At 43.9% G+C, this 25,008-nt stretch overlaps 1 protein-coding gene across 1 annotated transcript in view; it reads right to left on the bottom strand.

The window, feature by feature from the left end:
- IGHMBP2 (immunoglobulin mu DNA binding protein 2) overlaps positions 1 to 25,008 on the bottom strand; it is a 94,019-nt gene that overhangs the window by 40,295 nt on the left and 28,716 nt on the right. Inside the window, exons 5-10 of the mRNA XM_068260738.1 lie at positions 24,505 to 24,668; positions 21,845 to 22,045; positions 17,436 to 17,583; positions 16,119 to 16,293; positions 10,025 to 10,207; positions 7,353 to 7,471 (exon numbers count right to left, since the gene is read on the bottom strand). Of these exons, the coding sequence (XP_068116839.1) occupies positions 7,353 to 7,471; positions 10,025 to 10,207; positions 16,119 to 16,293; positions 17,436 to 17,583; positions 21,845 to 22,045; positions 24,505 to 24,668 (990 nt within the window). The remainder of the gene's footprint in view (positions 1 to 7,352; positions 7,472 to 10,024; positions 10,208 to 16,118; positions 16,294 to 17,435; positions 17,584 to 21,844; positions 22,046 to 24,504; positions 24,669 to 25,008) is intronic.

Raw genomic sequence — 25,008 nt, 5'->3', positions numbered from 1 at the left:
TAAAGAAACACCTGCTGAGCAGAGTTTTAGTCTGGATGTTAACTTTAACTTGCCTTGAAAAAGGGGTACAGTTTGCATAACCTTGAAACAATTGTCAGTTACAAACATGGTGATGGAACTAACGGCTTGGAGCAGCAGTTCAGTGTGCTGGCTATTCATTGGATTTGAGGTATGTATAGATGACACTAGGCATTTCTGGTGGAAAGGCTACACTTTATTTCTGTTGAGTGCTGAGCTCTAAGCACTGATTACTTAAATGTACTATTTCTGTTTATATAAAATGTAAGACAGAGATCATCAAGAGAGCAGAAAAGCATTTGACAGCTTTCAGTGGCTTCCAGTGTTTCTCATCCCCGCACGTGTACACGGAGACACAACAGCCTTCCAGGGTCAGCTGAAATAATGGGAAAATCGTGATCATAATGCTGTGTTCCTGCAAACGATGGTAAAGGCATAACCCATTTACTTGAATAGGCAACGCTTTAACGAAGAGCAACATGGCTGGCAAGAAACGTCCGTGTGAACCGGCCCTAAGTCAGATGCTGACCTCAGTTCTGAGCTTGCTCAACAAGTGGCACGAGACAAGGGCATAGGCATTATAAACAGGCGTTAGGCGCAAGAGGGGAGGAAGAAATCTAAGCAAAAAGACAATAGTTTTGGAGTAGTCCTTACAATTTTTCTCCTTCTCCATTCCACCTTTCTTCAGTCACTCTCCATCCCCACTTTACTCTATCTCTTCGGAGTGAAGTCCCGCAGGCGGGGGAGCTGGGAGAACAATGCAATTGTGCAGTGCTGAGGCATCGAGGATCACTAAAGATGAAGCATGCAGGATCTATAGCAGACGTTGTATGGCCATAGTAGTGCGACTCCTGCCCCCCATTCCAGCACTGTCCTCCATGGTCCTATCTCCGTCCTCTTGTTCCAGCACTGTCCTCCCCGTAACTCTCTCCGTGCCCTCATTCCAGCACTCATCAGAAGCTTCTGTTCAGTCGCATAGTAACGAAACATGTCAGGCGGGGTCTAACGCGGAAGTGACAGCGGGGATACAAGCGGCTACGGCGAGCCCTCGGGAACCAGAGGAGGACGGATGTGACTGAGCGTGCGGCAGTCGGAAGTCCACCATAGGCGGAGGGATACCCAAGCCAGTTGGCCACCTGGGTGGGGGAGAGCCCGCAATACAAAATACTCGACGCTGTCATAATGTCATGGAAATTGTAAGTGTAATGGTTTTATAAAGTTTTTATTAAAGTAACAGTATTACGCTATATGGAGCATTTTTCTTGAGGTTTACTGAGGAAGACTTTAAGTACATGGGAACGCCCTGGAATCTGTTGGATCTTGCCAGAGGGGTGAGGGACGACCCTGTGACTGTCCCAAGGCGTCATTTGACCTATCAGCAGGTCTAACAATCTGGTGAATGTATCTCACAGAGAAGTGGTGACGGGTTTTGGACGTATGAATCCACCAGCATTTTAAGAAGAGTTTGTTGTGACCAAGTTATAGATGTCAGATATGGATTGAATCTCTCAGTATATAGAGACTGTGGATGCAGGAACTAAAACTGTGCTTTATGGGCAGATGCCCGTTTTGTGCCTTGGAATCAATATAAAGTGGACTTTTTTAGGCTGAATCTCACAAAATGTTTCTTACTGTGTTTGTTTTTCATGTGGGGGAAAGAATATACTGTGCATAATTTGTGAGGAAAGTTTATTGGCTAATTAACACTGTGAGCGCCAACCTCTAGCATTTTCAATTTCATATATAATTACAGAGGGGCGATCCAGTGCTTGCTAATACGATTCATTGTGCCAGTCAGCACGTAGTGTGTATTTTTTGCTGTCCTCATTCCAACACTGTCCTCCCTTGTTCTCTCTCTGTCGCCTCGTTCCAGCACTATCCTCAGTATAAAATTATTCAACCTGCACGTTGAATACAGCTCCCCTCTGGCAGCTTTCGGAAGCACTTGTATCCCTGAGTACTTCCAAAAAGGGGGCAGATTTGTACTGCATACACTCGAGTCCGGGCTTAAGGTGGCCACACACGATACAATAAAATGATCCGATTTTACAGTAATTAGATAAAAACGATCGTATCTCTCGAAAAAATCGAAAGCTTTTTTTTCATTCGACTGAAAAATCCGATCAGATTTCCTGCTTTTTTCGATTTAAATCGATCTGGAATGCCAGATACTTCTTTTCAATTTCTACTAAAGATTGTATGGTGTGTGTTGGATTGTTCATTTATTAATATACACACCCTAGCAATTTTCTCTAAGTTTCCGATCACTTTTATCATAATTGAGGAAAAAATTGAACATAGGTGTGTGATACATGTTATAATTTAAGTAGGCCTCAGTTATTTGGACTGAGTTAGTCAAAAAGGCTTGAGGAGCAGACCTGTCCAGTTCTGTCAGCAGAACTAGAACATACCAAGAAGCTGTTCTATGGACAAGGCCACAGGTCTCCCTGACCTGGGCATGTACCGCCACTAGAACAATAAACATCAACCATGTTTTGTAAATATCCACATTCCTGTATGTATGTCAAATGCCTCATCGAATATTAATCGAGTAGGTGTGTATGATGACACCATGAGTGGGTCCACCAATAGTCTGATCTAGGGGATGGCGAAGATGATGTCATATTTAACTCTTTCCTAGTCAGTATTAAAACCTGAGTGAGCTAGAGGAGCTCACTCTGCTTCTTACTTTCGCACTAGCTCGCAAGGCTGACTGGGACCTCTAAGTATGTTCATTCCTTTCTGTAATCTGATATAATGTATGCTGTACATAGGTAGTCTAGTGTAACTTAGGTTAGAAAGAATGTACCTGATTGACTTCAGCAGGAAGTCTAATCAAGAAGCTTGTAACGCAACATGAAGATTGGCGTGGCTAGGATATGATGAACTGTATCTATCTGTATTTCTGTTTCCTGAATAAACTCCGTAAACTTTGAAGAAGCCTGAGAAAAGTCTATCTCCTGCTTGCTGTGTTGAGAGTCAAGTTATCTCACAGTCTGTGAGACGCAACTATAAGAAGTTGATGGTGTCGAAGCAAGGTGATTTAGAACAGAATCTAACAATACATTGGTCATATTTTTAAAATGTTACAATCAGTCAGAAAAATTGATTGCAATTTTTAAATTGAACAGATATTTAAAAAATTGTATGGTGTGTGGCCACCTTTAGACCTGCGCAGTATGCCCTTCTTCAGAAGCACTCGGGACGCAAATATTTCCAAAGCCTTCTGAGGAGTCCTGAAGGCACCAATTTTGAATGGGGGACAGTGTGAAAACTAAGGGACGGAGACAGGAAATGGAAAAGCTCAACAGGATCTAGAGCATTCCCTCTTCATGGGGGAGCATCTAAGTCTTTTTTTTTTTCATGTCACTTCAGGGTTGCTTTAAACTTTTGCTTCTAATGAAGGGTAAATGCTATCAAATATATATATTTTTAACAGTTTAGATGTTATAGTCTATATAAACATCAAATGTAATGAAAATATGTAAAAAAAATTACAAACGTCAATATTGATGTTTAGTCATTTAAGTGTTCACACATCAATACAACAAATGCATAGCATATGGTCACTGTGAGTGCCAGAAGCACAGGGGTGGACTGGGGTCGGGGACTGGAGTGAGCTGGAGCAGTACATAATCCCACTTTGTACTGCATCATGCAGGTAAAAGCTAGCAGTAGCCACCATACAAAAGGGCATTTAAAGAGACACTGAAGCGAAAAAAAAATATGATATAGTGAATTGGTTGTGTACTATGAATAATTACTAGAAAATTAGCAGCAAAGAAAATATTCTCATACTTTTATTTTCAGGTATATAGTGTTTTTTCTAACATTGCATCATTCTATAATATGTGCAGATTACACAACACTCAGCATTCAAAATGAGTCTTTCAGAGCAGTCTGTGAAGTAATGACCTCTCCTCTAGCAGAGGAAAAGTAAATAGTCCAGGAACAGTTGAGATAATAAAAGTCAGATAACAGCCCTCTCCACGACTAACTTAGTCGGAGAGCTTAATGGCTTGCTTGCATAGAGATAACAACTGGAGTTTCTCAACTCTTCCTGTACTGGAAACAATTACACTGATGTATCTGATCTTAATGTTTTATTTCTTAGCTGTGCTACACATACAAATCATAATATCATCATTTTTTGTTCGCTTCAGTGTCTCTTTAAAAATGGTTTATCAACTGTGTGTTGGCGACCCTAATCAGGGATATTTCCTGCTTTACTGCCACTATGCTTGCACAATGTCATTGACTTGTAATATACACACTGTCTGTCCTTGTATTGTTTTTGTTTGTATTTGTTAAGCAACTGCCAAGTCAAATTCCTTGTAGGTGCAAACTTACTTGGCGAAAATAAATTGAACTGATTCTGATTCTGAAGCAATCATCAGGCCTCTCCTCAAAAAACCCTCCCTGGACCCAGATGCAATGACCAGCTACAGACCTGTCTCTAACCTTCCCTTTCTGGGTAAGCTAACTGAAAAAGCAGTATACCTCCAGCTAGAAGCCAAAATCCTACAAAACAACAGTTCTGACCTAATTCCAGTCTGGCTTCAGGAAACATCACAGCACTGAAACTGTCCTCATCCAAATATGCAACCACCTGCTCATGGCAAGAGACAGAGGAGAGTGCTACCTGATACTGCTAGACCTTTCTGCAGCCTTTGATACAGTTGACCATGACATCTTGATAAGCAGGCTACAGGAATACTGCAGCATTGATGGCATAGTTCTTCAGTGGTTCCAATCCTTCTTGCATGGCAGAACCCAAAAAAGTGTCTATGGGGCCCTTCCTGTCCACTTCCGTACCACTTAAAGCGGAATATAACCCTGCATTTCAAATTGCTCTAAAACATTATTTACAGTATATTATATGCAACCAGCATTTTTTTTTTACTAGACCAGCATTGGAAGGGTTACACAGGGCTTTAAAGTTCCTGGAGATTTCTGCAGAGGCATCCGAAGCTGAAATAGATACATTTTGTTTACATAAATGTATCTAAGTGTTGAATGTGACTCATCTCTCTGACTGAGAAGGAGCTTGGAGGACAGCCAAAGAGTGTGTAACATTTATCAATAGATACATCTAACTAAATAGAATGTAACAATCTGAACTTCTGCATATCTCTCCACAGAACTTGAAACCTCTGTGTTTAACCCTTCCAATGCTGGTCTAGTAAAAAAAAAAAATGCTTTTTGCATATAATATGCTGTAAATAATGTTTTAGAGCAAAGTTGAAATGCAGGGTTATATTCCGCTTTAAGTATGGGGTGCCCCAGGGCTCAATCCTTTCTCCCCTGCTTTTCAGGATTTACATGTTAACGCTTGCAAAACTAATCCAAAATCATGTGCGTAGCCTGGGAGCTATAATTGATGGGGATTTAAACTTCAGAACTCACATCCCTGCTGTGGTGAAATCATCCTATTTCCACCTGAAGAACATCGCAAAAATCAAGCACCTCATCCCCACAGAAGATCTACCAACCTTAGTTCATGCCTTCATTACATCCCGACTGGACTACTGTAATGCTCTCTACACTGGCCTTCCAAAAAAGGACGTGTACCGCCTACAGCTGATACAGAATACAGCTGTCAGACTGTTAACCAACCAACCCGGTCACTGCCACATAACGCCAGTCCTGCACTTCCTTCACTGGTTACCTATAAAATGGAGGCTCCTATTCAAAATCAGCCTACTGACATTTAAATCACTAAATAATCTGGGCCCTGGATACATGAAAGAAATGTTACAGCTGCATAGCAATCCCTGCAATCTCAGATCCACAGGTTCTAATAATCTAGTTATACCCAGAGTCCACTTGGAAACCTTTGGTCCCAGAGTCTTCTGTCATGCTGCTCCTACGTTTTGGAACTCCATACCTAAGCAGAACAGGACAGCTCCATCCCTGGACATCTTTAAATCCAGACTGAAAACCCACCTGTTCAGTTTGACATTTGCAGAAATAAAACTTTTGCTGTGTGAATACTTCATCCTACTACCAACTACTGAATCTGAGAGAGCCTAAGTACTTTGAGACCTATGGGAGAAAAGCGCTATAGAAATGTTATTGTATTGTATTGAAAAGGAAAGGGGGGGGGGTTTACAGTATATTGGAGACTGATAGGTACTGTGTCATATGTTTTATAAAAATAAGACGTGGCATTGTCTTCCAGAAATTGTGTCTTATACGCTTGTTGAATGTTGTACGTGTTTTTTTTTATCTCCATATACAAATATTTCGAAAAAAAAATGTTTATTGTGTTTATTCAGGCTGTCTTTTGTATTTTGTTAACCTTTTCGGGACTGGCCACCTACCCCCCCCCCCCCCCCTTAAGGACCAGGCATTTTGCGCGGGAAGGGGGTGCGCGCGTTTGGGGGGGGGGGGGGGGGTCAGGCGGCCGGATCCCGTCTGTGGCTGCCTGGATTTGTGTCCCCCCATGGTGGCCTGGGCCCCCCCCCCTTCTGCCAGCAGCCTTCACTTACCTTCCAGGCTCCAGCGATGAGCCGCACGGGACCCTCTTCTCCGGCCGGCATCTCCATTCTGTCTGACGATCAGTTCCGGGTCGCGGCTTGATGACGTCATCAAGCCGGGACCCGGCGCTGATGTCAGACATAGCGGAGATGCCGGCCAGAGCGGAGGGGGGTGCCGATCGTCGCGGGAACGGCAGGGAGGTGAGTGGATCCTCTTCTTTTCCCCCCTGCAGCCGCATCTGTCAAACTGATCACTGCGATCCGACGGCGATCGTAGTGATCACGTGATCAGCAGCCATACGCGATGGCTGCTGATCACTCGGGGGAGATGTCGGCTGTCATATGACAGCTTAATCTCCCCCTCCGGGTGCGCACGATCGCGTTGGGAGCGGAAATTGCGGGCCGGCGTAGATTCTACGCCGCATCAGGCTACAACAACTACAAGTGCGGCGTAGAATCTAATGCACGCGGTTCCAAAAAGGTTAAATTCGTTTGAAGACCAGAAACAATTAGTAAGTTATGTTAATAAATAAAAAATAGACAACTATCAGGAAGGATTCATTCTGTTCTCTGAGTTCTCGTTCAGATAGGTCTAGACAGCCCAGTCAGCCAGCAACCCAACCTGATTTTTCAAATACAGACAGGTCAGATACAGACGGGTCAGATCAAGAACATATAATTATGGCCTGCAGCCAATGCATCTGTATTGTGTTTGCCTTTCCTCCAGAATGTGCATACTGTGGGAGCTAACACAAGTTCGAGAATTAGAAAGCAATCTGCACTGTGTGTGGCTGCAAATCCCACACAGCCTGAAAGCCTGAGCAAAGCCTGTTCTGGGACAAGACACTACATTACCTGGGTTGCCTTTAGACTGTTCATCCTCCACATCCATCTCAAACAGACCACAGTGTGCCGTGTCAATCAGCAGTAATGGTACGCTGGTCTCCTCTGTTAACGTCACCCCTGGCAAATCTCTGGGACGGTCAGTAAACAACACAATAAATAAACGCTCTCTTTTCTAGACTTCATGCAGTGTTCACACACAGTCCATTTTAGCTAGGCATTTTCAATAGATTAGATGTTCGATTCCATAAAACCATGTAAAGTAACAAAAAAAACTATAAAAAAATTAAGGCTCTTTTAATTTTTTTTAAATTATTTAACATTTATGGTTATTATTTACTTAACCGAGACGAAGGTAGCATGCAGGGGCAAGCATGGGTAGGAGTGGTATGCAATGACTTCATCAGAGGACTGACCAATATTAGTTAGGTCCATAAATAGTTGGACAGAGACAACTTTTTTCTAATTTTGATTCTGTACATCACCACAATTAATCTTATACGAAACAACTTTGATGCAGTTGAATTGTAGACTTTCAGCTTTAAAGAGACTCTGTATTAAAAAAAAGTCCTCTGGGGGGTACTTACCTCAGGGTCCCAATGAGACTTCCCCCATCCCTGTAGCTGCAGGCAATCCAGCGATGGCTTCCCCGAAGTCTCTGGCAATCCTGGCCCGACAAGGCTTGATTTATTTAGCTCTCTGAGATCCAGCGCAGGCACAGAAGCGGTTCTTCGTTCAGGCTAGGCGGAAACAGCCAAGCCCGATCCAATCCGCTCTACTGGGCAGGTGCAAAAGGACTCATGCCTGCGCAATAGAGCAGATCGATCAGGTTTGGCTATTTCCGCCTTAACCCGAAGGAAGAGTGGTTAGTGCGCCTGCGCAGGATCACGGAAGGTAAATATTTACATTGCCGCACTACGGGAGGCTGCAGCAGGAGATTTCCGGGACACTGGAGGAAGGGGGAAGCCTCGTTAGGATCCAGAGGCTTCCCCCTCCTGAGGCAAGTACCCCCAAAGGGACGTTTTTCTCATGACAGAGTCTCTTTAACCATTTCTGCCGCCCGGACGTGAAGCTCACGTCTGGGCGGCTGCTCTGCTGCGGTGCCGCGCTTCGGCACCCCGTGTTGTCCCCCGGTAGCCCTGGGATCAGTGAATGGGAACATGGTTCCCGATCACCGATCCGTGTCCCCAGCAGAAAAACTGAAGCGCTTTCACAAATTTTCCACGTCCCCCTTGTGCTTCCGCTTAGCGAGAAGCGCAAGGAGGGGAAAAAAAACTGAGGGTGGCCATCTTGTGGCCAAATAGTAAAACTACATCTACATATTTCTTACATTACAATTTACACATATAATACCATTAAAAATTAACTGTTTATTTCCCACACCAAAATATTACCCAAATAAAATTTTTAATGGAAAAAAAAATTACAATAAAAAAAAAAAAAAGACAAATAGTTACCTAAGGGTCTGAACTTTTTAAATATGCATTTGAAGGGGGTATACTACGAACATTTTTTAAATTATAAGCTTGTAAATAGTGATGGACGCAAAAAGGGAAAAAATGCACCTTTATTTCCAAATAAAATATTGGCGCCATACATTGTGATAGGGACAAAATTTAAATGGTGTCATAACCGAGACAAACAGGCAAATAAAATACATAGGTTTTAATTATGGTAGCGTGGATTATTTTACAGATATAATGGCTGAAAACTGAGAAATGATGAATTTTTTTTCATTTTTTTCTTATTAATCCTGTTAAAATGCATTTATAAAAAAATAATTCTTAGCAAAATGTACCACCCAAAGAAAGCCTAATTAGTGACGGAAAAATAAGATATAGATCAATAAATTGTGATAAGTAGTGATAAAGTTATTAGCAAATGAATGGGAGGTGAAAATTGCTCTGATGCATCAGGTGAAAAATCCCCGCGGGCTGAAATGGTTAAAGCAAACCTGAAGTAAAATAAAAAAAACAAAAAAACAAAAGATACAGTGGTTAGCTGTGGTGTTTCATAAGGAAAATCAGAGAGGATCATAAGTCTGGTACACACCTTCAATTTTGATCGTCCAATGATTAGCCAATATTACCATCTCCATGTAGTACGAGGGTCAACAGACTTTGAATACTATGAAGAGATTTTGTACGTAAGCTCTCATACTACATGGAGGTGGTAAAATTGGTCAGTGATTGGCCAATCAAAATTGAAGGTGTGTGCCAGGCTTTGGGCCATGTTCACAGTGGGCACTGCATTTCCTGTAAAATCAGGGATGCAACGGAGGGAAAAAGTTGTGACAAATGTTATCTTCGTGTTGCATCGCATACAGTGAAGCATTCAGTCATGAAAAGCATGCTTCACTGTCACTGCCAACGTACTGCATTGAGTGCATTCAGTGGACTGTACTTCTTCTGCTTTACTATGAACTATAGGTGGTGCATTCCACGTTACAATGCTGCTGTCACATCGCACCACTGCGATCGTAGCCTTACTGTTGACGGGGATCTGATATATATATATATATACACATATATATGTATATATATATATATATATATATATATATATATATATATATATATATATATATTCCGTTGTTTTGTACATATTTGCCTATTACAGAAATATGAGCTGCCAGTCTCATAGCTACCAATGAGAAACATGCTCATTCATACACTTTAACTTACTTGAGTAAATGGTGTGCAACAGAGGGGTGTGCAGTTAGTCTGCCTCCATAAAAAGCTTGTGAAGACCACAGCATTATAGAGTCATGCATACGATATTGCACTGTCAGCATCTTCACCATGCTTTCTCCATACGTCTTTATTACTCGTTCCATCAGACTGAGGGACAGACCCTTAGCTGCAGCCCTGGGGAATACAGAGAAGGTGGGGGTCTGAGCAACTGTACAATCAGGTGCACTAGACTCAAAAAACAGAGATGCCTTAGAATCATCACAGCAAATGCTCACACCTTCCCAGATAGTATTATGTTAGAAAAATACACCCCCAGAATCCCGTACAGAAGACATCCATGTAAAATGAAATGTGTTTCAGGTGAAGGCTGTGCATAAACCAATATCTACATTTGCTGTCAGCTTAAAAGATTGGTGTCCTAATAACATGAAATCTAGAGGTGCAAATGTTCAGGGAAAATCTTTAGTTAACATCTATTAGGAAGTCTTCACTTACTGGTTTGTAATCTCCAAGTGCTGACAAGAGCCATCAACAAATGTTTGTAGAAAGCAGGAAGTCCCAGTCTGTTACATTTTGCTGCCACATCTCTATCCAGCAAACAAGTCATGCCCTAGACTTTTACTTGATTGGCTAGATCATGCGTGGCAAATAGGTCGATCGCGAGCTACTGGTAGATCGTGGCTGCGTCAGATAAAATTTTGCATCTGGCAGCTGTATAAAATCAAATTCTGCTGCCGGCCAATAGGGAAGCAGGGGAGGAGAGAGGCAGCGCGGCCGCAATGTCATGGCTGGGGGCGAAGCCGAGCACAACGCATCCACGCACGCTGCCCGCCGCCGTCCACCGGAGCGTTCCCACAGCTGCCGCTGCTTATCTGCCACCCAGTGAGCCCCAGACACCACCGCTGCAGCTGGAGGAAGGTAAGTGGCATCTATACCCTAACTACCTACACTGAAGGCACAGATACCTGGCGACCCACACTGAAGACACAGATACTTGGCTACCTACACTGAAGGCACAGATACCTGGCTACCTACACTGAAGGCACAGATACCTGGCTACCTACACTGAAGGCACAGATACCTGGCTACCGACACTGAAGGCACAGATACCTGGCTACCGACACTGAAGGCACAGATACCTGGCTAACTACACTGAAGGCACAGATACCTGGCTACCTACACTGAAGGCACAGATACCTGGCTAACTACACTGAAGGCACAGATACCTGGCTAACTACACTGAAGGCACAGATACCTGGCTACCTACACTGAAGGCACAGATACCTGGCTAACTACACTGAAGGCACAGATACCTGGCTACCTTAACTGAAGGCACAGATACCTGGCTACCTAAACTGAAGGCACATATACCTGGCTATCTACACTGAAGGCACATAAACCTGTCTACCTATACTGAAGGCACATAAACCTGGCTACCTATGCTGAAGGCATCCATACCTAACTATCACCTATACCTGGCTACCTATGCTGTAGGGACATAGACCTAGCTACCTATACTGGAGGCACTTGTACCTGGGGGCTTTTTATTACAACCTGGGGGGGGGGGGGGCTCGGTTGGGCGGGATTCTGCAACATTCAAATTGTTGGTAGATCTCCTGGACTCAGCAAACTTTAAAGTATCTCGCGAGCCGAAAAAGTGTGGGCACCCCTGAGCTAGATAATGACTTCACTGAGGAAAATATAGGAAATACAGCAAAATATAGGAGAACCATTTTTGCCTTAACCAGGGGGCAAAGAAACCCCAATTCTTTGTAGAGAGACATAAACTCCATGGGTTCTGGGTTGAGTGAACTGGTAAAATGGATATCAGTGGGGGCAGTACCTCCTGTGGAAACTTGGTGAAATAAAAACAGTGTAGTGATATCTGAGCAGATTTCAGGTAGCAGAGCTAGAAGACTTTCACTACAAGCCAGGCGCTTACTACCTCGTAAAAAGTATGTAAGCAAATAGAGAAAATTATTATTTGTGCATTAAAAAGCCTTGTATCCTTAACAGCAATACTGACTGTACTTTGCTAAGAAGCGAATTCACAGACTGTTGTAGCTCTATAAGCTAAGAAATGATGTGGACATTGAAGAGAGGGGCGTGGCCTTACACAGAAAGGAGAAGATGATTGGTTAGTGTTTTCTGGAAGAACATGAACAAATATTGGGCAATGGGCTGCTGACTGAATTTTCAAAACTGACTCTTTCTTCTTGGCAACAATACGCTATTTAAAGTAAATACTTTCCAGAAGTCCCTATGATTTTGTTTGTGTCTGGGCCGAATTTCTGGAAAGGCCGCAAAGGCCTGGGCCTTGGGCAGCTGCAGCCCAAGGGGGCATCTGAGCATGAAATCTACATATGAAAGAGGAGGCTAAAAATGGGGAGAAAGGGAGCTGTTTATGAAGAGCTGTTACAGTACATGAATGATACACAAGAGTGGGCACATGAAGTGGGAGGAGTGCTGCTGCACATGGAATGGGAGGGGTACAGCACATGGATGATACACATGGAAGAGGGTGCTGCAGATGGAACGGGAGGGGTGCTGCAGCACATGGAATGGGAGGGGCTACAGCACATGGATGATACACATGGCAGAGGGGGCTGCAGATGAATGAGAGGGGTGCTGCAGCACATGGAATGGGAGGGGCTACACCACATGGCTGATACACATGGCAGAGGGTGCTGCACATGGAATGGGAGGGGTGCTGCAGCACATGGAATGGGAGGGGTACAGCACATGGATGATACACATGGAAGAGGGTGCTGCAGATGGAACGGGAGGGGTGCTGCAGCACATGAAATGGGAGGGGCTACAGCACATGGATGATACACGTACACGTGGAAGAGAGGGCTGCACATGGAATGGAAGGGGTGCGGCAGCACATGGAATGGGAGGGGCTACAGCACATGGATGATACACATGGAAGAGAGGGCTGCACATGGAATGGGAGGGGTGCAGCTGTAGATGGATGGTACACATGGAAGAGTGGGCTGCACATAGAATGAGAGGGGTGCTGCTGCACATGGCATGGGAGGGGCTACAGTACATGGCTGATACACATGAAAGATGGTGCTGCACATGGAATGGGCGGGGTTCTGCTGTACTCGGATGATACACATAGATGAGGGGGCTGCACATGGAATGGGAGCAGTGCTGCTGCACATGAAGGGGGAGCCCCAACATAATTGGCCTAGGGGCACAAAAAGTATTACTCCAGCCTTGGCATGAGTAATTAACTGTACACAGCAGAAGCCCTTATTATTCTCACTTTGCACAACTGGACTAACCAAGTAATTGCCAGTATGCTGTAGCAAACCACACTGTAGTTTCCATTATGGAATGGTTGTAGTCTATGTGACATATGTAATATGTTGGAGCTTTATAAATACAATACATACATACATATATGTATTATAATGTTACCCGTATGGCAGTGACACACACGCAGCAGGGGTGGAGAGAGTAGACGCATGCAATGAGGGACTGGCTGGCATCTGCCTTTATACTCATGGGCTTGTGACAGGTAACTGGGGCCAGTTTTATATGCACCACCCAGTATAAAGATGTGTTTCAACTCTGACTTGTGAATTAACCCATGGCTCTAAATTACACTTTGCAGTGGGACAGTAGCATAACTATCAATGATAACCAGTTACAGCTGATAAGACTCTTATGCAATTAACCTCTTGAGGACCACAGGTTTATACCCCGCTAGTGACCAGGCAATTCAGCACTGCGCAGCTTTAATGCTGTATTGCTCGGTCACACAACTTAGCACACAAATGAATTTTACCTCCTTTTCTTCTCCCAGATAGAGCTTTCTTTTGGTGGGATTAGATTGCTGCTGCAATTTTTTTTTTTTTTTTTTAATTAATGAAAAAAGACTTAGTGCTTTAAAAAAAAATTTCTATTCTCTTACCCCCCCCCCCCCCCCTTAAATTGGCCCTAGACTGCAATTCATACACTACACTCTACTCTCATAGGCTTCAGCCAATCCTCTGTACATCACTGTGCTAGATACCAGCACTGTACAAATGTTTATTTGCCTTTTTTATTGCAGCCTGCCAGCTCCGATCACGGATGGCAGGCTGCTGACGATTTCCTGCTGTTTACAGCCACAGGAAACGGGCGCGCGAACGAGCACTCTTTCCCTGCTAACCCCACCTCCTAAACTTTGACGCCAATCGGTGTTAGGCGGTCTTGGAGGCACTACTCTCCCACCGCCCGTCGGCACATCCAAGACTGAACTCAGCAGAGGCTGCTATTATGCCTATCTTGGATGAGAATCTAAAGCGTGCACAGATGTGCTTAAAAATCTAGCTCCGCACCATGGGCCCGGTTTCCCTCTCCATAGCAAAAGATATCTAGCTCTGGTGTAGCTGAAGGACACGTCTGTATGAAGCCTGTACACTGCAGTGTTACCTGCAGGATAAGGGGTGTTTCTGGGTGTGCTTTAGTTAGACATCCAAGGCTATGATCAATAATAAAATGCACTTGCATCACTGAATTTGTCAGTTTTAAAATACTGGTATGTGACTTATATAGTTTACACTAAAAAGGACTTATCACTAGTATGTTCATATTTCTGTAAAGGTGCCCAGTAACGGTACATTTTCATCAGATGCAATCTTTCAACGCAATATTTATGATCAAATTGTACAGAAAACAGAGCAGTATTTGGTGAAATTCAATGTGAAATGATTCTTCGGTTGATTAGAACTGAAGAGTCCGTCAATCCAAAAGTTGGATTTTACGATGCTATCTGAACAGAGAACGTGCCTTAATCGACCTGTTTATGGGAACAATCGAGAATTACCTTCCGATTACTCTTGATTGTAAAAGGTGCATCGAAAGATCACATCTTATATAAAAAAAATGGTACCTTTAATGGGCACGTTAAGAGTGCTGATAAGATCTGCATCGGGATAATAGGCAGTGCAGAGAAGAAAAATAAAAGGAAACTGAAACCTGTAGAAGCAGTGTGGAGAATGTTTGAGAAATATTTTAGGAATCATCACACACTGCAACTGGTTTACCATCAGTCTAAACACAGTAAGCCATCCAATTCACTCTTGACAGTTGATTAGAGCTATATTTAAAATGTGGAGGATGCAGGCCTTAAAATGTGGAGGACTGGAGCAGGAAAAGCCTAGTCTAGACTCTTATATCTTGCTAGGTCAAAAAAAAAGAAAAAAAAAAAAAAAAAGATACTTTTCTTCAGGGAGCAACATCACAAATGGACTGGAACGGTTCTTATTGATTTACTTACAACTCTGGTTGATTTATGTTCTTGACGCACTAATCCTTTAAATAGATGTGAACATGCTGTCCTGTGCATTGTTTCACATAGCAGGCTGCACAGTGACACTTTCTACACTGTGGCTTGAAAACGGGATAGTCCAATAAACAATACTTCCAAAATGCCAACATGCGCATAAAAAAACAAAAAACCCATAAGTGGGATTTCTGTGGCTGAACATAACAAATTGCTGCAGGAGTTATGTAAGTCAATGGGCTACACGTACCTTTTTAACAACGTTGGCAGCGGCGTTGTGCTATGCATGTGCGGAACGACTGGGATCCCTGGGAATCCCAGTAAACTTCCTGTCCAGCCTAAAGGACACTTGACGTGAGAGGGCTATGAAGGCTGCCATATTTTTTTTCTTTTAATAAATACTAGTTGCCTGGCTGTCTTGCCGATCCTCTGCCTCTAATAGTTTTAGCCATAGACCCTGAACAAGCATGCAGCACATCAGGTGTTTCTGACATTTTTGCCAAACCTGCATGCTTGTTTCTGGTGTGTGATTCAGACAGTACTCATAATAAATAGACCAGCAGGGCTGCCAGGCAACTGGCATTGCTTAAAAGGCATAAAAAATATGGCCGCTTCCATATACCGCTCGCTTTAGTTGTCCTTTAAGAACATACATTCAGGGCCCTTTAAGCCTAATCTGAACTACAAAGCCAACATTTTGATGCACAGGGCTGTTAATGTAAGGCAATAGAAGGTGAGAATTAGTCATTACAAATAACAGAAGCAGAAGAGAAATGGGAATGGCTGCAGTACTTGTCTCCCTACTTGTGAGATATGATGGTGGGTGGTAACTGCTTGTGATCTCCAGCCAAGATGCACTTTTTTGCCTGCAGTAGAGCGATCCAGCAGCTGGCCTCTAATGCCTGAGTGCACTCATCTATCACCACCAGGTCAAAGTAATTATCAGGCAGCAGCTTCAGAGGGCCGTCCGGGGAAGCACCTGACAAGGGGAGAAACATGGAGACAGATCAATGTGTGCACAAGTCCAGAACCTCCCAATGTGCATTTATAGGTAATTAGAATACAGATCCACATTTCTAAATGAAATACGGGATATAAATGACATTGTGCCAGAATTCTGAGGAATGGCCATCTGTTAAGCAGGGATTAGCTGAAAAGTTTCAATTTCAATGCCAAAGCAAGGCACCAGTCTTGTGGAGAGGACATCAGTCATGGGAAAAAAAATAAGACTGCTACCAGTACCGGAATGTAACACAACTCAGATCAGTAAATGGATAAAACACATCATTGCAACATAACATTCAATAGTTTTAAGGAAGCTCCCCCCATGATAATCCGCTGCTATTGACCATCTTGCTGACTGGATGGCGCAGGTGCGGAGGAATGGCTGCTTGGCAGTTGAAATAAGCCGTTATTTCCCACAATGCAACATGGTTCCCAGGCAGCAAACTGTCAGGACCATGGTCATGACATCACACTGTAGGAGGGGTTTCACAACATTATCAGCCACACAGACCCCCTGATGGTCTATTTGAGAAAAGGTAAAGAATTCTTGAACAACAGTGTGTATCTGCGACTGTATGGGATGAAGTTCAATCGCGGATTAAAATTTATCTTTAAACTATCTACACACAAACACGCACGCAGGCGCGCACGCACGCACGCACACACACACACACACACACACGTCAATAATGTTGCTCTATGGATTTGGGGTAAAAGCCTTTCCAAGTGAAACACTGAACGAACTCCCATGCTACACATTTGTGAGAGGTTAATTTTAAGATGATAGCCTCAGAGCTTGTACCTTTATAAATAGATGTGGTGAACACTGCTTCCATGTTGGTTTGACATATCACCTAGTCATTAGATTGAAAAGTAGGCGTCTGGAGCCTTGATTTACAGGCACTTCCATTAGATTCCATAAGAGTCACTTTGTCATTTGATTTAAACTCTCTGGGGAGTATCGTTCACAACTGACATATTTATATTGAGGGGTGGGGTGGAATTTATTTTAGCTGTGAATCAATAGCAGCAATAAGCAGAATGTGGGTGTGATGTAGGCAGATGAGGGTTGATCACATAGTATGTGCTGCACCATTCTCCAGCCCTGTGACTGACCTGTATTTGTGGCCAGGATAACATTGGCGGCTTTGAGTGTCTCCATCATGGCTGCCTCCTCCCGTTCCTTCAGCTCCTTCCTCAGTACTTTGATTTCTGTTCTGTAGCCGCTCTTTTCTTCCCTGTGCGGAAGTTTCCTTATTTTTGCCTGGAAAAAATAACAGTAGCTTCTAAAACGCACGCACTTCCATTTTACATAACACTACCTACCATTCACATACAACGCATCACAGGAAACACCATGAATTCAGTACCATTTCGTGTACTTTTTTTTCTTTAATCCTGCCTGTACCTTGGATTCGCTTGCACAATGCCACACGTCTGCTTAGACCCATTTCTCCGATAATAAAAATGAGGAATCTGAATTTCTTTTGCCGTTATACCTGATGGTAGACTCTAGTACTGCAGCTCTTCTATGTAAACAATGACTGACATTCTATCCTCAGAAACTTTATTTATTTATAAGTATTTATATAGCGCCGACATATTATGCAGCGCTGTACAGAGTATATAGCCTTGTCACTAACTGTCCCTCAGAGGGGCTCACAATCTAATCCCTACGACAGCATATGTCTATGTATGTATCGTGTAGTGTATACATAGTCTAGGGCCAATTTAGGAGGAAGCCGATTAACTTATCTGTATGTTTTTGGGATGTGGGAGGAAACCGGAGTGCCCAGAGGAAACCCACGCAGACCCAGGGGGAACATACAAACTCCTTGCAGATGTTGACCTGGCTGGGATACCGGGGACCCAGTGCTGCAAGGCGAGAGCGCTAACCACTACGCCACCATGCTGCCCCAATTGCATCAACCAATAGCATCAGTAATGAAGTCTTTAAAAGATAGGCACATTTTTACAGTAAACACCTCAACCATCCTGCAACAGCTTTTAGGGTCTGCATGTAGCTGATTATCTTTTCATTACCGCAGCTGCTTCTTGCCTCCACTAGATCATTGCTGTAGCTGCTTCCTGCCTCAGCTAGATCATTTCTGCAACTGCTTCCTGCCTCCACTAGATCACTGCCACAACTGCTTCCTGCCTCCACTAGATCACTGCCACAACTGCTTCCTGCCTCCACTAGATCATTGCTGCAGCTACTTCCTGCCTCCACTAACTCATTGCCGTAGCTGCTTCCTGCCTCCACTAGAACATTGTTTCCTAGGGGACCCAGCAGGACACCTCATAGGGAAAATCATCTAACATGATTGGGTGGACAGCAACCTCGTGAACTAGGTTTCCAGTAGGCTGTAGTAAACTACACTATTTAACCAATCACAATGCTTTATGCCGTAGGATGGTGTTGTGATTGGAGAAGTGTTTCCCTATGAGGTTTCCTGCTGGGTCCCCTAAAGTAGTTTTGTGCCCAAAAAAGGGCATGGGGGATTGCTGCTAGTAGAATAAAGGTAAAATCCTAATATTGTACTACTTAATTCTAATAGTAAAATACTGGTAATCTTTACTGATATTTTACTATGTCCCAATCTAATCCTTCTCTCACACATAACCCTCCCTCTAGTAATGCCTAACACTAAGCATACGTTTGTACGCATTGCCGGTAAGCGTCGCTCGGAGGGTTCAGTAATTCGGGATCCGGCAGCCGCTAGAGCCACAAATTACCTATACAGCCCCGCGCAGCATATTATTGCCGCTATGGGGCGCCTAGTTTCAGCGCTAAACGCTGTGCGCCAAAACAACCTGGTTCAGACCCTAAGACCTCCCTCTATCGATGTCTAACCCAAAGACCTCACTCTACTGATGCCTAACTCTAAGACCTCCCTCTACCATCAGGCATCAGCCTCTATCATTGCCGCTATGGGGAGCCTAGTTTCAGCGCTAAACGCTGTGCGCCGAAACAACCAGGTTCAGACCCTAAGACCTCCCTCTATTGATGTCTAACCCTAAGACCTCCCTCTATCAATGCCTAACCCTAAAACCCTCCTCTACTGATGCCTAACCCTAAAACCTCCCTCTACTGATGCCTAACCTTTAGACCTCCCTTTATCAATGCCTAATCCTAAGACCTCCCTCTACCATCAGGCATCAGCCTTTGCTAATGTAAATCGCACTATGTACGCAAAGGAATATTACCTTTTTATTTAATTTAAAGTGTACCTGAGATGAAGGAAAAAACGTTTTATTCATACCTGGGGCTTCCTCCAACCCCCTTCGGCTTGATCGCTTCCTCATTGCATTTCTCCGCTGCCTGCAGCCTCCGCAATCCAGCCCAGTAATTCGGCAAGTCGGGGCCAGTAGGCGTAGGTGCAGTGTGGCCAAGCATGCACCCCCCGTCTTGCTCCCGCAGTTGGGTGCAATCTGCGCCTGTGCAGTAGTGCTGCGCAGGTGCAGTACTCTCCATGCGACGGGAGCCCGATGGGGAGCATGCGCAGCCAGGCCGCACATGCGTAGTAAGCCCCCGACTCCCGCAGTTACCGTGCCAGACTGCGTTGGCTGCAGGCAGCGGAGGACGGCGAGGGACCAATCAGTGCGAAGGGGGTTGGAGGAAGCTCCAGGTATGTATTAAAAAAAATCTTTGTTATTCGATCATCTCAGGTTCACTTAAAGAGACACTGAAGCGAAAAAAAAATTATGATATTATGATTTGTATGTGTAGTAGGCCTGAACGATTTTAGGAAAAAATTTAATTGAGCGATTTCTGTCCAAAATTACGATTTCGATTCGATTCACGATTTCCTTCAAATCAAGCTTTGTTCCACCCCTTTGTGCCTGTCTGTTCCCCCTCTGTCCCCGTCTCTCATTGTGCCCCCTTTGCCTCTTCATGCCTCCTCTGGGTCTCTCTCTTGCCTCCTTTGTGTCTCTGTGCCCACTCTGTGTCTCCTGTGTCTCTCTCTGTGCCTCCCCTGTCTCTGTGATCACTCTGTCTCTCTCTGTGCCTCCTCTGTCCCCCAAGTTGCATCAGTTCTGGACATAGCTTCAAGCACGAGTCCAGCGATGCCCGTCTATCCACTTCGCCTCCTGAAGGCTCTAATGCACGGCATACTTTCTGTATATCATGTGACATACAGGAACCCGAAGTTTTGCCAAGCACAAGAGGCGGCAGAGGGCGATAGAGGATGGAAGGTATGACCAACGCTGCGGGCACTGGGACTTTGGGAATGTTTGAAGGCGCTTCTTCAAACTTCCTCATGTGGAAATGACGTGATCACGATATTCGCCGCTTTGACGATTCTGAAATTGTGATCTTGGTGATCGCAATTTCGATTTAAATTCGATTTATCTTTTTGTGTAGTACAGCTAAGAAATAAAACATTAAGATCAGATACATCAGTCTAATTGTTTTATCTCTATGCAAACAAGCCATTAAGCTCTCCGACTAAGTTAGTCATGGAGAGGGCTGTTTTCTGACTTTTATTATCTCAACTGTTCCTGGACTATTTACTTTTCCTCTGCCAGAGGAGATGTCATTACTTCACAGACTGCTCTGAAAGAATCATTTTGAATGCTGAGTGTTGTGTAATCTGCACATATTATAGAATAATGCAATGTTAGAAAAAACACTATATACCTGAAAATAAAAGTATGAGAATATTTTCTTTGCTGCTAATCTTCTAGTAATTATTCATAGTACACAACCAATTCATTATATCATATTTTTTTTTTCCGCTTCAGTGTCTCTTTAAGCACCGTAGAAATCCTCCTTTATGCTCAATATGTATAGAAACATTTCAAAACAGAATAAAATTGAAAAGATTAAGGTGGCTTACCTCAGTGAGGAAAACTTTTGTGTAAACAAAAAGTTTTTATTTTGCACAGCCATGCAAAAGAAAAACTTTTTGTTACACAAAAGTTTTCGGCACTGAGGTAAGCCACCTCAATATTATCCATTTTATTCTGTTTTTGAATGGTTTTATTCACACCAGGGCATCTTTTTTTCCCATATTGTGCTTCTGAACACCCACCAACAGAGTCTGTTGGTGGAGTTGAGACAGAGCACAAGTGGTCCCCACAACAGTGGAAACCTGTCACTTTTATCTAGGAGAGTGACCGCATCCAGGTCCATCCGGACCACCCCGAGTGGAGTCTAGTTCATTGTCTCCACCTGCTTCCTGTGGGTGGTTTCCCCATTTGTAACCCACCTTTGTGAGTAGAGCATCTATTTTCTTTTTCATTACAAATACTGTACCCAAACATATTGCACTACTGGGCTCCCGTTTTGATTCCTGTAATTTTTTTTAGGGTGTCAAGACATCCCCACTACTCTACCTCCTCTATGCTGCTCTATTACGCAGGAAGCACACTATGGACATGCAGTGTGCAACGATGTCTACCAACATCTTCATATATAATTAAAAAAGAATGTATAAACAAGGCTTTTAAAAGTTAATACACATTGTAAGAATACATCAGTTCAGTGAATCACTCAAAATATGTAAATAAGTGGTACTTACAAATGTCAGGTCAATGTCTTTGCGGATGTCAGCCACAATCTGAGCATTATCACTACGAGCCAGCACAGCATCCAGAGAGTGATGCTGCAAGGATTCCAGCAGACGAGCAGGGTGGCCCAGCCGTAGTATCCTCTCCTTATAGACGGCCAAACGCTCCACTAAGTTGTCCACAGCCACATTGGAAGGAGCGCAGCAAAGCACCTTGGGAAAGGACATTGGAGATCTCAGATGATGCTGAGCAGAAGAGTTGAGCTTTGCTTCCTATACAATGTGGCATCTGCATGAAAACCTTTCAAGTTCTTGCTAGGCTTCCCAAATACTGGAAGATGCATTAAACAATAGACATGGATGAACGTATGCAGCCCATAAACAATAGAGGGTGGCTGACCATGTGAAGATGATGTGACTGCCCTCAAAGCACCATGTAGGCCATGGGCCTAATTTTCTAAGTGTAAGACAATCCACTGGCTAAGTATGACAGCATGCGCACACACACACACCTCCTCCATCACCAGGTATGATAAAACTGCATTGAGCACAGTAGTTAGTGATGCAGGGATGTGTACCAGAGCTCTAGACTACTGTGATAAGCCCCATTAAAATTCACCAAGATTTCTACATACACACACAGGCTTCCCTATGCATCACTTTGCATCATTGGCACGCAGCCCACATTGTTTGTTACAAAATCTTTTTTTGTAGTCTTGCAGAGCCATGTCTGGTGAGCATGAGTATTATGTTAACTGCAACAAAAAACTTGAAGGACTTTTCTCCTCTGTTCCTGCCATTTACAGTAGGCAGGAAAAATCTGACAAGTTTTGGAGTAGTCCATCTCCTCATTGGGGGATTCTCGTGGTTTTATTTATTTTCAAAAGCACTTACTAAATGGCAGTTGCTCAGTCAAGCTGCCAAAATAGTGTGCATATGAGTGGGAAGGCTAGCTAGCATCTTTGCATAGATCCTTTACAGGGAGTGCTTTTGCAAACAATAAGGGCGCGATTCCACTTGAGCGGCGCGCGTCTGCGAGACGCGAGACGGCTCTTCCGGGTCTGCGGGGAAAGCAGACGAATCCCATCAGCCGTGCCATGCACGGCTATGGGATCCGCAGCCTCCCGCGCCGATTCGGATGGAAAAGCCGGCCGAATCGCTAGCGGTAGCGATTCGGCCGGCGTTACCATTGCACCCTATGGCAGAGTTTCCCCGCACTATTCGCCTGCGGGGAAACTCTGCGGATTTGCAGCGGTTTCCGCTCAAGTTGAAACGCACCCTAAAGGTAATACTGAGACTCCCCCATGAGGAGATGAACTAGTCCAAAACCTGTCAGATTTTTACTGCCTACTGTGAGTGACGGCAACATAAGAGGAGAGAAAATCATAGTGCATTTTAATCAAGGAGAAGTGTACTTTTTATAGTATGTGTATACACATTTAAAATGTTTTTGTGACAGTAATCCTTTATAAAGAAAAAATTGGGCATGTACAAGAAAGATTCATGCATGTACAGCAGAATGGTTGCTAAGGACCCTCTCTTCTGAGTGTACAGCAGCCTCTGGTGTTTCGCCCAGCGATCTGCCAGGTAGATCAAGTTGGCTGATCAGTGGGCAAGAGCATTGTTCTCTCCACTCACCCCCTTGCCGTGTCATTTGTGCGCCAATCCCCCCCCCCCCCCCCCCTAGCAAGAGAACGCATTACTAGCCTACAGGCCCCATACTCTCATTCGATAGATTGGGTAACAATTCCTCACTGGCGACTTTCCTACATGTGTACGGAGTTTAGCAGTACTGTTTAGACAAGAATTAACACCCAGAGGTAAGTATAGATATTTATTCTTGTGACTCAGTATTTGTGATCAACCAAATGCAAGCCACATTGGTTTAAATTAGGAACTTGCCATCTATTGTTTGTCTCGCCCACAACGCTGTTTTGGACAGAGGTATCAGTTTCCCTGGAGAGTGGGGGGCATCTGAAAGAACTGAAGCCATCATGGTTACAAATCTGCTTACCTACAGTCCTTGCTTCACAGCTTACAGGATAACCTCCACCACTGAAGTTGTCTTATGGATCTGCTTACCTTCAGTCCTTGCTACATAGCTTACAGGATAACCTCCACCACTGTAGTTGTCTTAGGGCCCTTTTCCACTAGAGCGATTGCGATTCCTGAATTGCAAATCGCTAGTGATTTTTAAATCGCTAGGGATGTTACTTTATCATAGAAATCATAAGAAGTATTTTCCACTACAGTGATTCGATTTGGAAATCGCAATCGCTTTCTGGAGCGATTTTTACAATGATAATGCAATGCAATGAAAATCGCAATCGCATAACAGAATTAATGAAAATCGCAATCGCTGGTGTTTGTGATTTGTGATTGATAGTGGAAAAGGGCCTGGGCTAGTTCACACTGTGCAATTTTTCAACGCTTTGCTGATCGCCAACGACCAGTAAAGCGCTGCTACTAATGTATCCCTATGTAATGTAATGTATCACAAATGCGCTGTATGCAGGGTTTCGGGGGCGATTCTTTTTCAATTGAACGGGAATCACAAGCACAAATCGCACTGAATCATAAGATTTTGCCTGCAAATCGTGATGCCGGAGCCAATTGTGGGCAAGTGGCGCTCCAAGCGCTGAGTGTGACCCAGCCCCCACAGATTTGCTTACCTTCAGTCCTTGCTTCACAGCTTGCAGGATAACCTCCACCACTGTAGTGGTCTTCCCAGTGCCAGGAGGACCATGGATAATCGCAACCTCTCTTTGGCTCAGAGCAAACACAACTGCTTCCTTCTGTGAATCATCCAACGCTGAATTGAGGAATTCCACTGGCCCTAAAAGCATGAGAGAAAACTAAACGTAAACTATTAGTAAACCTGCATGAAAGATTGCTTTAGCCGATAAAATGTGTACTTCGTTCAACTTACAGCTTTTCTGCAAAAATGGATTTGGATTATGACTTAAGAAATTGAAGCAAACAGTTCCTAAAGGTGTCCCGACTTTTGTTTATTACTTGCGGTACCCTACTGCTATCTGCCTGTGCAGCAGCCACCTTGCTCTCTGTGCACGTTTGCATTGTGGCTGGCGGATATGGACTTGGGCTGCATTGGAGACAAAAAGGAAGAGGAAGCTTCTGCACTGGAGACGAGCGGAGAAATGAGTGACACTGATGGC

This window comes from Hyperolius riggenbachi, chromosome 11 (genome assembly GCF_040937935.1).
Source record: "Hyperolius riggenbachi isolate aHypRig1 chromosome 11, aHypRig1.pri, whole genome shotgun sequence".
In the NCBI taxonomy this organism is placed as follows: Eukaryota; Metazoa; Chordata; class Amphibia; order Anura; family Hyperoliidae; genus Hyperolius; species Hyperolius riggenbachi.
The sequence above is the reverse complement of the archived record's forward strand: the minus strand, read 5'-3'. Positions and strand labels throughout refer to the sequence as shown.